At 43.6% G+C, this 18,255-nt stretch overlaps 1 protein-coding gene across 1 annotated transcript in view; it reads left to right on the plus strand.

Moving 5' to 3' along the window:
* The window catches only part of trabd2a (TraB domain containing 2A), a 90,071-nt gene extending 72,153 nt beyond the window's left edge, over window positions 1-17,918 (plus strand). Inside the window, exons 6-7 of the mRNA XM_047372050.1 lie at window positions 12,118-12,390; window positions 16,570-17,918. Coding sequence (XP_047228006.1) covers window positions 12,118-12,390; window positions 16,570-16,771 — 475 coding nt within the window. The 3' untranslated portion in view covers window positions 16,772-17,918. The remainder of the gene's footprint in view (window positions 1-12,117; window positions 12,391-16,569) is intronic.
* The last annotated feature ends 337 nt before the right edge of the window (window positions 17,919-18,255 follow it).

Genomic DNA, 18,255 nt, shown 5'->3' on the forward strand with positions numbered 1-18,255 from the left:
TTGTTTTAGGGGTATCAAAGTAAAGGAAGCCGATACTTGTTTTTGTATGTTTATTCTCCTATCTGCCATTATTCTGTGGTCACTGGTCTATCTTGTATTCTTTCATCACTATGTGGTTTGGCTCATCAACAAAACAGGACAGGTCCAAACTGCAACAAACAAACATCAGGGCTGAGCTTCCGTCCATCCAGGATTTGCTGAGGTCAGGGCCAGGAAAAGGGTCAGCTAAAGTCTCTGCAGACACCACACATCCAGGACACAAATTGTTTTGTCTTTTCAGGTTGGTGCTAAAGAGTGGTATTTGCTAAAAACAACAGCCACAGAGACAGTTTATTTCCTGTCTTTTTGATGAACACCTAACAGTCAGACTACCCAGATCCATACAATGCATATTTGCACTGATTCAACCTCTCTTTTCTTCATATTTTGTAAAACCAAAAAGCTAACTTATTTTCCTCTTTTTACATATTATTATTTAAAATGTATTCAGTGAGAGAAAATTGGAACCAAAGTCAAATTCATTGTTTGAGTGCATAAACATGGTGAATAAAGTTAATTCTGATTGTTAGTCTTTCACATAAAATCACAAACAAAAATTTTTAATTTGTAGTTGTAATGTGAGAAAATTTAAAACTTTAAGGTATGAATATTTCCAACACATTCTAAGATATAGAGTGAAAGTAGTTAGGGGGATCCTGTTCTTTGCCATTTTGTTTTATAAGACCAGGATGCTACAATGCTATAAATATAAGCAATTAAATATTTTCTCCCAAGCTGGGTTTTCATGTTTTTTATGTACGTTTTTGACTAAAAATATGTGCCTGTTTAGTCGGTTGCAGATTGTAACTTCACCACTGCATTTTACTACAGTAACTAATATTTGTCTATTGTGATACACTTTTCTTATACCCCCCCATAGTCCTCCCAACATAATCAGAATGACACACACTGGTCCCCTAATCAGATTCCACAATATCGTAGATGCAGTGTTTACATTTCAGTTTCAGCAGAAATAATTCTCATCGACTGCTCTCATTCTTTAGGGGATTTTGCATGTCTCGGACTGCTTCTGTGTTTTGAATTGCACACCTGATGAGTCTAACAAATTCCCCAACGGCCCACCAATGAAGCGGTGTTGAAAAGGCCACCCTAAGTACGGCTTGTACCTCCTGCTGCGAAGCATGTAGTGCAGCCAGTCGAGCATGGAGCACTGCTGGTGGCTATCTCACTTCCAATCTGCGTTCTTGTTCCTGTGTGTGTGCGAATGAGTGATTAATCTATTTTCACACACAAAAGCCGGTGTTGGATGGGATTATGAGCCAGAAATGAAACACCATCTAACCCACATATATCTGGCAAGTCATTATTCCCTTCTCCATATATACTTATCTATATTATCATGAAAATAAAATTGATTGAAGCGATTCTGTCACGGTTCTGTCACGGTTTACTTGGAATTGGACCCCAGAATGCAGACGAGCAGGCAGCGTGATGGTATGTGAAAAAAAAAAAGTTTAATAACAAAAATTCACACTCAGCAGGAGGCAGGAACAAAACAAACGGGCAGGCAAGACAGGCATGGCATGATAAAAAAAAAAACAAGACTTGGTTAGAGAACTAGACATGAGAGCTAGACATGAGCATGAGAGTGAAAGATGTTTCCGTGAAGACTAACAGAACAGGTGTGAATATATCGAGTGAAAAGCAGGTGGAGCAAGGGAACAGATTAACTTGGACAGGTGAGCCGAATAAACTTAATTGACAGACAGAACAAAATGTGGCTGCGGCAAAAACAGAGACTCTAATAAACAAACTAGAAAAACATGAAGCTAAAGCATAACCAGATCCGAAAACCAAACTTGACAAAACATGAACAAGACGACAAAACTAAAGAATGACCAGGAAAATAAACAGAAACATGATTCAAAACTTGAACAGTGAAAAACAGAAGGAAAAACCCCGAAACCAAAAGCCGGACCCTCAGTGATGTGAGCAGGAGCTGAGGCGTCGACCGGACCCTCCGTGACGGAGCAGGAGCTGAGGCATCAACCGGACCCTCAGTGACGTGTGCAAGAGCTGAGGCGTCGGCGAGACTCTCCGTGACGTGAGCAGGAGCTGAGGCGTCGACCGGACCCTCAGTGACGTGAGCAGGAGCTGAGGCGTCGGCTGGACCCTCAGTGACGTGAGCAGGAGCTGAGGCATCGGCGAGACCCTCAGTGACGTGAGCAGGAGCTGAGGCATCGGCGAGACCCTCAGTGATGTGAGCAGGAGCTGAGGCATCGGCGAGACCCTCAGTGACGTGAGCAGGAGCTGAGGCGTCGGCCGGACCCTCCGTGGCGTGAGCAGAGGCGTCGCCGGGGCCCCTGATCACTTGAGCCAGGGCGTCCCTCTTACGACATCTTCTGCGCCGTGTGGAGGGGGTTGAGGCTGACTTAGGGTCAGGCTGTGGAGTGTCAGGCTGTGGAGTGTCAGGCTGTGGATTGTCAGGCTGTGGTGTGTCAGGCTGTGGACCTGACGTGGGCTGCTCTGCAGCAGCAGCAGCTCCCTGGAGTCCTGGCGTGGGCTGCTCTGCAGCAGCAGCAGCTCCCTGGAGTCCTGGCGTGGGCTGCTCTGCAACAGCTTCCTGGAGGCTTGACGTGGATGATGGAGGATGGCAGTAAAACAGCCTTACTGAGACTTCATACTCCATCTCGATCTGCTTTATCCTCTCCATCAGCTCAGGAGAGGAATACAGGAGACCTGTCGTCCTGAGGATCTTGATTCGGCGTACCGTGAACCTCAAGCGCTGCTCCAGCTCGGCAGGTGTTGCCCCAGAACACCGGGCCGGAGCGAGCGCAGACGGCATGGGCGGAGGTGCAGCGAGCCTGGGAGTCAGTGCTGTGGCAGGCGAAGATGCGGGCTCATTTGCTGCAGCGAGCCTGGGAGACAGTGCTGTGAGCAGGCGGAGAACGGCGACGAAGGGGACCTGTCCCCGGAACTGGAATCGCCAACCTGGATCCATCATAAGCCGACTGCGGCACTGACAGCCCTGCAGAACGGCGCAATGACTTCTCCGCCTCCCTAGACAGGAAAGTAAGGAGGTCAATGGAGCTAGCCTGATGCTCCTCCGCGAGGTCCGTTGTTGGCGGAAACTTACTGTCACGGTTCTGTCACGGTTTACTTGGAATTGGACCCCAGAATGCAGACGAGAAGGCAGCGTGATGGTAAGTGAAAAAAAAAGGTTCAATAACAAAAACTCACACTCAGCAGGAGGCAGGAACAAAACAAACGGGCAGTCAAGAGAGGCATGGCATGATCAAAGAAAAACAAGACTTGGTTAGAGAACTAGACATGAGAGCTAGACATGAGCATGAGAGTGAAAGATGTGTCCGCGAAGACAAACAGAACAGGTGTGAATATATCGAGTGAAAAGCAGGTGGAGCAAGGGGACAGATTAACTTGGACAGGTGAGCCGAATAAACTTAATTGACAAACAGAACAAAATGTGGCTGCGGCAAAAACAGAGACTCTAATAAACAAACTAGAAAAACATGAAGCTAAAGCATAACCAGATCCGAAAACCAAACTTGACAAAACATGAACAAGACGACAAAACTAAAGCATGACCAGGAAAATAAACAGAAACAGTGAAAAACATAAGGACAAACCCCAAAACCAAAAACCAAACAACCCTACATCATGACAGATTCATGTTGAACAATGTAAATTAAGATTTGCCGTTTGGCTACATCACATGTAATGAGACAATGCAGCACAAAATGCATAACAGACCTATATGGAGCTAAATTGGGGCCATAAAGTTTGTTCAAACGAAACAAATTTGAACCTGAAAAATAAAAGTTTGTTCAAACGAAACAAATTTGAACCTGAAAAATAAAAGTTTGTTCAAAAGAAAAAAATTAGAACCTGAAAAATTATTTTGAACTTCGTCGTTGTCGTCGTCTTCTGCTTTATCTGGGACCGGGTCGTGGGGGCAGCAGACTCAGCAGAGACGCCCAGACGTCCCTCTCCCCAGACACCTCCTCCAGTTCCTCCAGGGGCAGCCCAAGGCATTCAAAGGCCAGCCGAGAGACATAGTCCCTCCAGCGTGTCCTGGGCCATGTCCTGGGCCTCCTCCCAGTGGGACGTGCCTGGAACACCTCCCGAGGAAGGCGTCCAGAAGGCATCCGGTATAGATGCCCGAGCCACCTCAACTGGCTCCTCTCAATGTGGAGGAGTAGCGGCTCTACTCCGAGCCCCTCCCGGGTGGCCGAGCTCCTCACCCTATCTCTAAGGGAGTGCCCGGCCACCCTACGGAGGAAGCTCATTTCCGCCGCTTGTATCCGGGATCTCGTTCTTTCGGTCATGACCCAAAGTTCATGGCCATAGGTGAGGGTAGGAACGTAGACCGACCGGTAAATTGAGAGCTTCGCTTTTCGGCTCACCTCTCTCTTCACCACAACGGACCGGCACAGCGCCCCCATCACTGCGGCAGCTGCACCCATCCGTCTGTCGATCTCCCGCTCCATTCTTCCCTCACTCGTGAACAAGACCTCCAGATACTTAAACTCCTCCACTTGAGGCAGGAACTGCCCTCCAACATGAAGAGGACAAGCCACCCTCTTCCGGATGAGGGGTCCAGCAGGACCACGTCATCTGCAAAAAGAAGAGACGAAATCCTCTGGTCCCCAAACAAGACCCCCTCTGGCCCTTGACTGCACCAATAGATCCTGTCCATAAAAGTTATGAACAGGACCGGTGACAAAGGGCGTCCCTGCCGGAGTCCAACATGCACCGGGAACAGGTCCGACTTAGTGCCGGCAATGCGAACCAAACTCCTGCTCCGCTTGTACAGAGACCGGATGGCCCCTAGTAAAGGGCCCCCTATTCTATACTCCTGGAGCACCCCCCACAGGGCATCACGAGGGACACAGTCAAATGCTTTCTCCAGGTCCACAAAACACATGTGGACCGGTTGGGCAAACTCCCATGAACCCTCGAGTACCCTGTAGAGGGTATAGAGCTGGTCCAGTGTTCCACGGCCAGGACGAAAACCACACTGCTCCTCCTGAAGCTGGGGTTCGACTATCGGCCGGACTCTCCTCTCCAATACCCTGGCGTAGGCCTTACCAGGGAGGCTGAGGAGTGTGACCCCCCTGTAGTTGGAACACACCCTCCGGTCACCCTACTTATGTAGGGGGAACACCACCCAAGTCTGCCAATCCAAAGGCACTGTCCCCGTCCGCCACGCAATGTTGAAGAGGCGTGTCAACCATGACAGCCCCACAACATCCAAAGACTTGAGGTACTCAGGGTGGATCTCATCCAACCCCAAAGGAGCTTTTTAACCACCTCGGTGACTTCAGTCCGGGTGATGAAAGAGTCCATCCCTGAGTCCCCAGCCTCTGTTTCCACCAGGGAATGCATGATGGCAGGATTGAGGAGATCCTCGAAGTACTCCTTCCACCCCCCGATAATGTCCCCAGTCGAGGTCAGCAGCCCCCCACCCCCACTGTAAACAGTGTTGGTGAAGCACTGCTTCCCCCTCCTGAGGCGCCGGACAGTTTGCCAGAATCGCTTCGGTGGCCTCACCGAATTCCTCCCAGGTCCGAGTTTTTGCCTCTGCCACAGCCCGGGCTGCGGCACGCCTGGCCCCACGGTACCCGTCAGCCGCCTCAGGAGTCCCACAAGCCAACCACAGCCGATAGGACTCCTTCTTAAGCTTGACAGCGTCCTTTACTGCCGGTGTCCACCACCGGGTTCAGGGAATGCCGCCGCGACAGGCACCGCAGACCTTACGGCCGCAGCTACGGGCGGCAGCATCGACAATAGCTACGGAGAACATGGTCCACTCGGACTCTCAGTCTCCAACATCCCTTGGAATCTGGTCAAAGCTCTTCCGGAGGTGAGAGTTGAATACATCCCTGGCCAAGGGGTCCGCCAGACGTTCCCAGCATACCCTCACTATGCGCTTGGGCGTGCCAAGTCTGTCCGGCTTTCTCCTCCCCCAGCGGATAAAACTCACCACCAGGTGATGATCAGTGGACAGCTCAGCCCCTCTCTTCACCCGAGTGTCCAAAACATGCGGCCGGAGGTCTGATGATACGACAACAAAGTTGATCATTGACCTCCTGCCTAGGGTATCCTGGTGCCAAGTGCACTGATGGACACCCTTATGTTTGAACATGGTGTTCATTATGGACAATCCGTGACTAGCACAGAAGTCCAATAACAAAACACCGCTTGGATTCAGATTGGGGAGGCCATTCCTACTGATCACTCCTCTCCAGGTGTCACTGTGGTATCTCCATTGGGCGTTGAAGTCCCCCAGCAGAATAATGGAGTCCACAGGAGGGGCACTATCCAGCACCCCCGACAGTACCAAGAAGGCTGGGTACTCCGCACTACCACTCGGCCCTTAGGCCGAAATGACAGTCAGAGACCTCTCCCCAACCCGAAGGCACAGGGATGCGACCCTCTCATCCACAGGGGTAAACCCCAACACGAGACGGCTGAGCTGGGGGGCGACAAGCAAACCCACCCCAGCCCGCCGCCTCTCCCCGTGGGCTACTCCAGAGTAGAAGAGAGTCCAGCCCCTCTCGAGGAGTTGGGTTCCAGAGCCCACGCTGTGCGTGGAGGCGAGCCCTACTATTTCTAGTCGATATCTCTCGACTTTCCGCACAAGCTCAGGCTCCTTCACCCCCAGCGAGGTGACATTCCACGTCCCTAGAGCCAGCCTAAGCATCCGGGGATTGGGCCGCCGAAGTCTCCACCTTCGTCTGCCGCCCAATCCTCTTTGCACCGGTCCCTCACGGTTCCCCCTGCAGGTGGTGGGCCCACTGGGGGATGGTCTCGCCTCTCTCATTTGGGCTTGGCCCTGCCGGGTCCAGCGAGGAGCAACCCAGCCACCAGGCGTTCTCCGACGAGTCCCGACCCCAGGCCTTGCTCCAGGGTGGGACCCCGGCTCCGCCGTACCGGGCGACGTCACGTGCCTCGATTTTGTAGTTGTCATGAGGGGCTCTTGAACCGCTCTTTGTCTGACCCGTCACCTAGAGCCTGTTTGCCATGGGAGACCCTACCAGGGGCATTTAAGCCCCAGACAACATAGCCTCTAGGATAATTCGAGCACTCAAACCCCTCCACCACGTTAAGGTGGTGGTTCAAGGAGGGGATCATTTTGAACTTCCCCCCAAATAAATGTGAAAACTGGAAAAAAAGTTTTGCAGCTGAAAAAAAAGTTCAAAACTACTTGCAGATTTTTTTCCATGAGAGCATGCGAAATCTCACATTTCTCAACATAAATCAAAAGAACCGCTAGACTAAGAGCGGTATGAAACCAGATGCAAAACAAGCCGGTATTTTCCAAATATCCTTGCATCCTTGCATATATATATATATATATATATATATATATATAGAGAGAGAGAGAGAGAGAGAGAGTTTTTAAAAAGTGCCACTGTTTTTTAGCCCAGGCTATTTTTCTGATCTCCGCTTTTCATTGTCAGCTCAGCTGGCCGCCCTGCAGCGCATGTTGCCTGACTGGAGCAGAGAGGAGGTTTGTCTGAGCTACTGCACCCTGTTGGTGGTCAGACCTCTTGGAGTTCCTCCGGTCCTTGGTCCCCAGAAGCAATCACACTACATCTAACACTGACTCTTAAAGGAACGATTCTCAAACAGTTTCTAACTTTCAGTTCAATTCAATTCAGTTTATTTATATTGCGCCAATTCACAACACGTCGTCTCAGGGCACTTCACAAAAGTCAGGTACATACATTCCAATTAATCGTAACCATTGAACAGTGCAGTCAGATTCAGTTATTTATTCAAATTTGATAAAAAGTTTTTCTGTCTAAGGAAACCCAGCAGATTGCATCGAGTCAGAGACTTGTAGCATTCACTCCTCCTGGATGAGCATTCTCTCGCTTTGCAGCAATCCCTCATACTGAGCATGCATGTAGCGACAGTGGAGAGGAAAAACTCCCTTTTAACAGGAAGAAACCTCCAGCAGAACCAGGCTCAGTGTGAGCGGCCCTCTGCCACGACCGACTGGGGGTTTGAGAGAACAGAGCAGAGACACAAAGACAACAAAGAAGCACTGATCCAGGAGTCCTTTCTATGGGAAGGAAAAGTAAATGTTAATGGATGTAGCTCCTTTAGTCATTTCACCTGACCAGATAAACTCTGAGCCAGTTTTCAAGGTTAGAGTCTGAAAGAGAGCACATAGAGTTAGTCACAGTAAAAGCTCAGTCAATTGCCATGTCTAGGACAGAGAAAGTGTTAAACACTGAAAGACAGGGCCATATGGATCATCAGTAGAGGGTGACCATTAAGTTGTTGCCAGAAAGGTGTCACAGGTAGACACAGAGTCAGGCCAGTTGTAGCTTCTAGGAAGAGAAAAGAGGGAGAACAAAGTTAAAAACTGAAATAACAGCAAATAATGCAGAATTAGAGAGTAGTGTGAGAATGTAGCGAAGAGGGTGAACGTGGTCATTATGTCCTCAAGCAGCCTAAGCCTATAGCAGCATAACTACAGAGATAGCTCAGGATAACCTAAGCCACTCTAACTATAAGCTTTATCAAAAAGGAAAGTTTTAAGCCTAGCCTTAAAAGTAGACAGTTTGTCCATCTAGAGCCCACTGATGGCCATTGTTATACTAAAAACTACAACGATTGGGATACTTCTCTCTGTCAGATTGACCATAACCATTGGAAAAGAAAAGGGGTCATACAGGTAGCAGAAATGGAGGGTGTGTTTGCACCTCAACCATAACTGAGCCGGTTTAGGCTAAACCTGTCTCCCCCTTGCTCCATCCAACAGGGAGGGAAGAAGATGGAGGTAAAAATTAAGGAAGCCACTCTAACTATAAGCTTAATCAAAAAGGAAAGTTTTAAGCCTAGCCTTAAAAGTAGACAGGGTGTCTGCCTCACGGATTAAAACTGGAAGCTGGTTCCACAGGAGAGGAGCCTGATAACTAAAAGATCTGCCTCCCATTCTACTTCTAGAGACTCTAGGAACCACCAGTAAACCTGCAGTGTGAGAATGAAGTGCTCTGTTAGGAACATATGGAACAATCAGATCTCTGATGTATGATGGAGTTAAATCATTAAGGGCTTTATATGTGAGGAGGAGAATTTTAAATTCTATTCTGGATTTAACAGGGAGCCAATGAAGGGAAGCCAAAGTAGGAGAAATATGATCTCTCTTTTTAATTTTCATCAGAACTCTTGCTGCAGCATTTTGAATCAGCTGAAGGCTTTTAACTGCATTTTGTGGACATCCTGATATTAACAAATTACAATAGTCCAGCCTTGAAGTAACAAATGCATGGACTAGTTTTTCAGCGTCACTCCAACAGGATATTTCTAATTTTGGCAATGTTCTGGAGATGTAAGAAGGAAACCCTAGAAACCTGTTTAATATGGGATTTCAGCTCCTTTAATCTAAATTAGGCAGAGGAATGATTACAGAGATCAGTGCCGAGGCTCTGTGAAAGGATGACGAAGAGCCCCGAAAGAAGGTCACATATAGTTTTATATCTGGCACTCCGATCCAATGGATGTGCCCTCCCTCAGTGTTTATCAGCAGACTTTGTGTCACCATTGTGGTGTCTATCTGGTAGGTTGTGTAGTAGTGGGTTTCCATCCTTAATCTAAGTGTGCTGCTGTATTCTAATCAAACCAGTTACAGCCTGCTCCACCGTCAAACCCAGTGCCCCAGCCACAGGTCATTTATGACAAACCTTGGGCCATTTATCCTTGTAATGTGTGTCGAGCATTCTTGTCCTATTCTAACAAAAAGGAAACATTAGAATTTATGCTTTATATCATTATGGTATAAGTGGGAAAAACTGCTATGAGTCATATAAATAAAGGTTATCCTTTATTTATAAAGGTTGATATGGCATAGTTTAGGGCACAGTGGTCCAGCAAAATATCAGCGCCCCAGAAACTGTCGCCTCTTGCGTGCTTGCCGTCGCGCTCGCCCTGCGTCTGTGCAGGGCGGTGAGCCGGTGGTTCAGCTCGTAGGCCGGTGGTTCACGGGCTGAAGTCAACCACCGGCCTACCGCCCTGCGTCTGTGCAAGGCGGTTATTAAAAACTAAACATTCACAAAATAAGAAATGGCTAAGCCAGCGGTCCACTGGGGATTTCCCCGGTTGCCCCGTATGCCAGTTTGCCCCTGGCTGTGAGTCATTTCACTAAATGAAGACCAAACACGTTTTAATCAAAAATGCACCAGAAACCGAAACCCGAGTCCAGTTCATGTGAAAACAAGTCCAGGCTTAATTATGCAAGGATATTCGGAAAATACTGGCTCATTTTGCATCTTGTTTCATTCCCGCCGCTTAGTCTGGCGGTTCTTTTGCTTTATGTTGAGAGCATGGGAAATCTCCAACACGGACTTAAATTGCTGTGCAAATCTGTCAAGATCATATTTTCTCCTCTGAGATGCGCATCGTGTATTCACGTAAGCTGCTTCTATCGGTGAAACATGTTATCTTTCAAAACCAATCACATATATAGAATATCGATGATGTATTACAGATATTTCCAGTTCCCACGGTCCCTGAATGCAACAGCTGGGAATATGTTGTTCAGCCACTGTGTTGAGCTGTCAGTCATGATTCCGCAGACCCGTGATCTGAGGCCCCGCCCCCCACGCCAAAACAGAGCCAGAAGTTTGAAGCCGAAATTCGAAAAAAAAACTTGAATCTGAAAAGTAGTTTTGAACTTTTTTTTTCCAGTTTCACATCTGTTTTTTTTCAGTTGCAAAACTTTTTTTCCAGTTTTCAAATTTTTTTGGGGGAGGTTCAAAATAATTTTTCAGGTTCTCATTTTTTTCGTTTGGACAAACTTATATTTACACACACCCTCACACACACACACACACACACACACACACACACACACACATTTTACTTTGACCGGGGGACCTCTAGGACACATTCAGCACAGTTGTTGCTGTACATTCCTGCTACTCGGTTATAACGTTCTTTGTATGCTTTACCGGCCAGCATCTTGCACCCATTTGCTGGACTGTTTCAAGGGCATCTTTGCAAAACCTGTCTAGTATGGTGGACCCTGGCTTCTATACATGCATTTTCAATAAGTTAAAATATTATTTAAAAGTTAATTTAGTTCAGTGACTCAATATACTAAGTGAAACACATTATATAGATTAATGACATACAGACTGATGTTTTCAAGCCTTTATCTCTGTTAATTATGATGATTTTCTGCTTACAGCTAAAAAAATCCCCACAACATTTAATTTCTTAGACTAGAAAATTACATCAGTTCAATAAAAACCACAATTTTTAATAGAGAAATGTGGACTTGATGAAAGGTATGTTTAATACCTTCTTAAAGGTTGTTGTTTTCAAAAGATCTGACAAACAAGCGTTATTGGGACACATTCAGTTTTTTTTTTTATATGACTGTATTTAAAACAATGCTGGTTACATGGGTAAATGTTTTTCTATCTAAAAAAATACATTTAAGTGTAAAGTAAGTGAATTCTTGTTGAAGTCTGTATCCATGGAGTTCCTTTGCAAGATACGGTCGATCACAAGTGACTGAACTCATTAGAAAAGGTCAGCATTGTATTAATCATTACAGTTTTCAATTCCAATATGAGGTTGACGTTTTCTTTCAGTGATCCATTTTGAACCTTCAGTTTGTGTTTCCCAAATATTGGATGTGTTTCCATCAATTTTTATGTTGTTTATTAGATTTTCCGGAACATCCTGTTTCAATACTACAGGAATTTGTCTTATCTCCCCTTTTCAGTAGCCTCTCCCTCTTTCCCTTCAGTTTTATTTTGTCACGGTTAAAAAATATCTAAGAAAAGAAAACCTGCCTTTGAGGATGGTGTGTCATCTTTTCAATGGTACACGAGTTCCCAGGAGGAAGGAGAATATGCCACTCAGTGTTTGCAGTCTCTAACTGTAAAGATGTAAGAATGGATAACTAAAAGTTTGGGAAGTTATTCAAAGCTGATGGATCACAAAGAGAGGCAAAGCAAACAAAAAAATCAACCAGGAAAATAAGTTAATTGTCAAATTTTGCTCTTGTTAGATTGTCACATAGAACTGCTTCATATATATTTCAACCTATATAAATGTGTTTGTGTCATTCAGAAAATCATTATCAAAACCGGCTTCTCCAGCACTGGAGGATCACCATGATGATTTTACTTATATGGAACCTTTCCTCCATGAGCTCCCCCACAAGGAGGAGGATCAGGGGCTTCCCCTAGAGGAGGATCCGTTACCCCACATACTCCTTCCTGCAGACAGCCTAGATCTTCTAGAGAAAGCAGAGAGGAAAATGCTTAAGAAAAAGAGGCGAAACAAGCAAAAGAAACAACGGAATCGACATTTTAATGACCTCTGGGTGCGGTTGGAAGAGAGGTAAGGTGACAGAAAAACAAAAGACAAGATGACAACTTCATTTTAGACCTTCATCAATTTATTTAAAGTATTCTTCTTCCAGGGTGAAAATTACACAACATACAGTTTATGTGGTTATTCAAAACAAGAATCAGTGCATATGTTTAAGTTTACTGTAAAATATGGTCAAACGTAGACATGACAGCTTAAATATATACTGGCATTTAAGTTTCTCTTAGTAATGAATATTGAGTAGAGCAGATCGTTTCTGTTTGCCATCATAAAAATTATTTGTTAGATAGAACCTATTGGTTAGACCAATACTCAGAACCATTGGAAACTCCAAGTAATTCAGTTAAATTCAATTCATTTCAATTCAATTCAATTCATAAATACTTTATTAATCCCAAAAGGACATTAATTGTTGTTGTAGCTTATATTATACAGGTTAAATTCCAAGCAGAAGAAGAAATGTAGATTGCAGTTGACTTCAACTGATTACACATATTTTAGAAGTATCTGAGCAAACTATTGTACCTAAGTACACATTATCACTAATGTCATCCTCAGAGGATATGAAAATGGTTAGAATGTTCAAGAACAAAACGGGAACAACCAAGGCTTGGATCTACCATGAACTGAAAATTTTTGGAGTGTCACTTTCCACAATAAGGCAAGTTTTATATTGCCATGGATTAATACGGTGGAGACCAAGAAAGAAATCCCAGCTCCAAAATTATCAGTCAGGTTTCACAGAAATTTCCAGATGCCAACATAGACAAACCAACAGCCTTCAGGAGAGGTTTTGTGGTACTTCTATTGATACTCGTACTTGTACTCATCGTCTTCCGGGACAGAACAACACCCCCACCCCACATGCTGCAACCCCTCCACTCCACCCTCCAGTCCTGGGATTTCGTTCTTTCAGTCATGACCCAAAGTTCATGCCACAGATACCAAGCAGTAATTTGAGAGCTTCACTTTCCGGTTCAGCCATTGCTTCACCACAACGGACTGGCACAGCATCCTTATTACTGCAGTAGCCGCAGTAGAGGGCAAGCCTGAAGAGGGCAAGCCACCTTTTTCCAGTCCAGAACCATGGCCTCGGACTTGGAGGAGCTGATCCTCATCCCAGCCGCTTCACACTGGGCTGCAAACCGCCCCAGTGCATGATGTAGATCTTGGCTAGCAGGACAATGTCATCTGCAAAAAGAATAGACAAAATCTACTGTACCCAAAACTAGACCCCCTCCAGACCTTGGCTATGCCTAGAAATCCTGTCAATTAAAGTTATGAACAGGATCGGTGACAAAGGGCAGTCCTGCCAGGGTTCACTTGGAACAGGTACAACTTAGTGTCGGCAATGCGAGCCAGACTCCTGCTCCGTTTGTACAGAGAAAGGATGGCCCTCCAATAAAGGGCCCATGACTCTGTACTCCTGAAGCGCCCCCACAGGGCACCACTGGGGACACGGTCGAATGCCTTCTCCATGTCCACAAAACACACATGGACCTGTTAGGCAAACTCCCAAGAACCCTTGAGCACCCTGTATAGGGTGTAGAGCTGGTCCAGTGTTCCACGGCTAGAACGAAAACCACACTCCTCCTGAAGCAGAGGTTCGACCATCGGCCAGACTCTCCTTTCCAACACCCTTGCACTGTCCAGCACTCCCAAGAGGGACGCCAAGATTGGGTACTCCGCACCACTGCTTGGCTCATAGGCCAAAACTACAGTCAGAGACCTCTCCCTGACCGGAAGGTACAGGGATGCGACCCTCTCATCCACCGGGATAAACCCCAACATGAGACAGCTGTGCTGGGGAGCAACAAGCAAACCCATCTGAGCCCACCACCTATCCTTGTGGGCCACTCCAGGTTGGAAGAGAGTCCAACCTCTCTAGAGGAGTTGGGTTACAGTGCGAACACTGTGAGTGAAGATGAGCCTGACAATTTCTAGCCAATATCCATTGACCTACAGCACAAGATCATGCTCCTCCCTCCCTGGCGAGGTGACATTCCACATCCCCAGAGAAAACTTAAGCATCTGGAATCGAATTGCTCATCCTTCATTTGTACCCTTCCTTTCGTGATGAATTTTGACCTTGTGTAGATTGAAAAAAAAATAAGAAATCAACAGTAAATTCAAGCTTGTACACCTAAATTGTTCTCTTTAAAAAGTTGCTTAATCATCTTGCCCTAGAAAAAGAATAATCAAAACATTAATTAAAAGCCCCAAATCAATATGACATTCATGCACATATGATTGTGTGTAAATGTCTGGTCACAGCTGTATGTTTGTTAAAGCATCAGAAAGGAATGAACACAATAAGGAATAAATACATTACATGGTAGAGAATGTGGGAAGAAGATGAGGAACTTCCTAAAGTGATGCTGAGGGATCAAACTGCCACCATATCACCAAAAAAACCACCAACATATCAAATCACTATTCTCTTCATTTAGTTACAGAACACAAACATTAGATCCATGCTTCTCTGTAGCTGGTATCAGTGTCTTAAATGGAAAAATAGCAACCTGACAATTAACTCCAATTTGGTTCTCACCATAGCTCTAGGCAGGGACTAACCGGAGAACAAAACAAGCTCACCTTTTTGACAAAAAACAGTCACCTGCCATGTCAAAGAACTTCTGTGTGTTTTGTGACAGCGAGATTTTTATTTCATGTTAGTTGTCAAAAAGGGTAGGACTCTGTCCTTCCATTTCCTGCAGTCATTTATTAGTTAGAACCATTTGTTCTGAATGTCATCAGTCATAAGGTCAACCTATACAGTCCACAATAAATGGCGCTTATGGGCCATTTAGAGTTTCAAGTGTCATCTGACCTACACAAAGCTGAACTGTGTGAGTTAAATAGGACAGCCTAAAGAAGAAACAAAAATATGGAAAAGTCACATAAAATGCTCTTTACATTATGTCTTAAGGAATGTTTTTCTTTCTTTATGTGAGACCCTGAATTTTAAATGGAAAAGGAAACAGACTGTTTGCCTACCCCTGCTACAACGAGCATTCCTTTTACATTTTTGTGTATTTTCATGTCTGAAAAGGAGAGAAGTTCAGAGTAGACAAAGTGTTCCACTGCAGAGTTGAGATTTTCTAATGTAATTGCTGAATGGCCACATAGTGAATTGCCAAACCTGGTTACTTTAGCTTACACGAAGTCGCTTCCTAAAACCACTAATGTGACATAGTTTTCAATTTGAAAATGTGATTAATCTTTAAAATTACAGTTTGTGGGCCATTAGGTTTTTAGGCCAATTAGGAAAATCCATTAAAGTAATTTTGGGTAAACTTAGATACTGACTGCCTAATTAGTGTGTAATATATGTGAATAATATTTAATTATTAACATAATGATAAATATTTGATTTTCTGGGGTAAATTTACATTGACTGAAAATGTTTTTAATTACTTCAAAAATGCAGCAATCTTTACTGTTTATTTATTTTTTGGTCCAATTGGGGATCAAATCTTAAATGTTTAACATTACCTTCGTTAAATAGATGTGAAGGTTTTGTTTTGCTTCAGTGTCAAATGTGCATCCCATAAAACAAAGGAATTTTTTTGTGCAGCATATTTCAGTACCAAGACAAATCAAAGTGCTTTACATCATAAAAACATAAAAAATACATTGCAGTGGCATAATAAAACCAAGTAATGTAACGCTGGACTAAAGACTAAAATTGATGATGTAAGAGTATCATTCACTGGCTTCAACAATTACATAAACATTTTGTCTGCATCAAACCTATGTTTAATTTATGTGAATAATTACTTTAAGTTTATATTTTTACGTATAATACAGGGGTAATATTTAGGAAGTACACTGTAACTCAGAAGTTCGCTGGCAGTTATTTTATTCATCAGGATACATTTTTCCAGAAAATTATTAAAAAATATTTTAAAGTAATCTCTTATTATTCTAGCATTTACCAAATAGAAATAATTTTTATAATCCTAACTGACCTACACCAGAAAAGGTTTAATCTGAATCCTCTTCCAGTGTAACAAAATGTGTTTCTTTTTATACAGTGTATGTAAATGTCTGGTTGTAACTGTTTATGCAAATCAAACAAACTAGCATCGTTACGCTTATCTCAGAGTCATCATGTGATTAATGTGATAAAGAACCATAATTAAACCATTAGTGTGATTAATGTTTTTTTGTTACTTCTTCCTGCAGTTCTATGGTGCAGTCTCCGCCTCCCACTTTGGTTCGCATCATCAATGGTTATATCACAGTGGAGCCACCAAACTCAGTTTACAGCCAGCACAACTACCATCATTTACAGTCTTCATCACACATCTCCATTCCATACATTTTACTTCTCTTGCTCTCTACATTTATGGCTTTGATTTTTCAGAGAGAGTCTGTGGTACTCTAGTAAGACATCGTTGATTAATTTATCAAATAAGCATTTAAGAGTTTAAACTCTATTTAATATAAGGTCTGATTAAAACCTGGAGGGTGGGCTTCAGAAATTAGGGGGAATTCTGTTAAATGAGGATTACATGTAGCTGTCAGACTGGATCAACATCACTTGGAAATGAAAATTCAAATGTTAACTGATGTCAGTGAACTAACGCTCTGATGAAAACATTTAACGTGTTTTCCTGGAATATACAGGTTTGATGTTTTCTTATTTTACAATGATAAGACTTTGGACAAAGAATGCAAAAGGCAAGTGGAAAAAATAATTGTATACTTCTCATAGACATTAATGCCAGATGATTGCTACCCAATTTATCCATTCAGTGCCTGCAACATGCATACCATTCAAAGCCTTCTTGAACATCAAATATCATTTATAAACACAAACAGAATCATTTCCTGTCTTTAGTGCGTTTGTATGAGTTGTTAATGTGTGTTTGTTTTTGCAAGTTTGTCAGCTGTTATGCCCCCTGTGTTTGCAACCAGAAGAATTCTTCACAACTTAATTTATTCTATCATTTACAAAGAATTGCTTTAATGTTGGGAAAAACATATTGCTTGGGGAATTGTACATAGTGTTTTAAATACTATAGATGTATTTTAGGGCTATACAAATTAAAATGATCAAAAGCATTGTTATATATAAATTAATAAATAGTGTGCAGTATATTTCTGAAAGGACATCAGGAACTAACCACCACAGCCCATGTCATGTTTCACACTGTAATTAAAGTTGTGATATGGACATATGATTGTATTGTATCTAATCTATCAGTGTTATTACCTGCTTTGTTGTGTTTATTGAAAGAGTTCATGATCAAGCATATTTGTTTTTCATTAGATTTAAATTATTTAACTTCATTAGTTTTTCGATAAAGCATATGGGACATTTTCTATGACTTTTTTATAAATAATTTTGTTACTACAGCATACAAGTGTGTTTTTTATGTTTTTAGTGTAATAATAATAATATTGCAGCTATAATAAAGCTTTCTACACATGTAGAACATGTACAGGGTAGTATTCTAGGCCAGTCATATGTCATCTATGGAATGAGATAAGTGTAACAGTATCAGCAATAAAATATTTATGTAGACATATTTTTGTTTATTGAAAATTATTTTGTGTAATAACAATTGGAGAAAGTCAATAATGTTGTTATTATTATATGTAGAACAATATGTAGTGGCATGCTTTTAAAATGATTTTATGTGGTGTAGGACCTAAACTCAGGCAGGAGGCAGGCAGGATCATGTTGGATGATGGTGATTTAATGATCTACAAAACATAATTAAAAACAAATGAAGGCAGCAAGGAAGGGAAAAATACAAAGGGACATATTAGCGAGACACATAGAGCTTAACAAGAGGATGCTGAGATGACTGAGAGGCAACCAGGGGAGGTGATTACTGAAATAGAAACATGGAACAGCTGTGA

This window comes from Girardinichthys multiradiatus, chromosome 8 (assembly GCF_021462225.1).
Source record: "Girardinichthys multiradiatus isolate DD_20200921_A chromosome 8, DD_fGirMul_XY1, whole genome shotgun sequence".
In the NCBI taxonomy this organism is placed as follows: Eukaryota; Metazoa; Chordata; class Actinopteri; order Cyprinodontiformes; family Goodeidae; genus Girardinichthys; species Girardinichthys multiradiatus.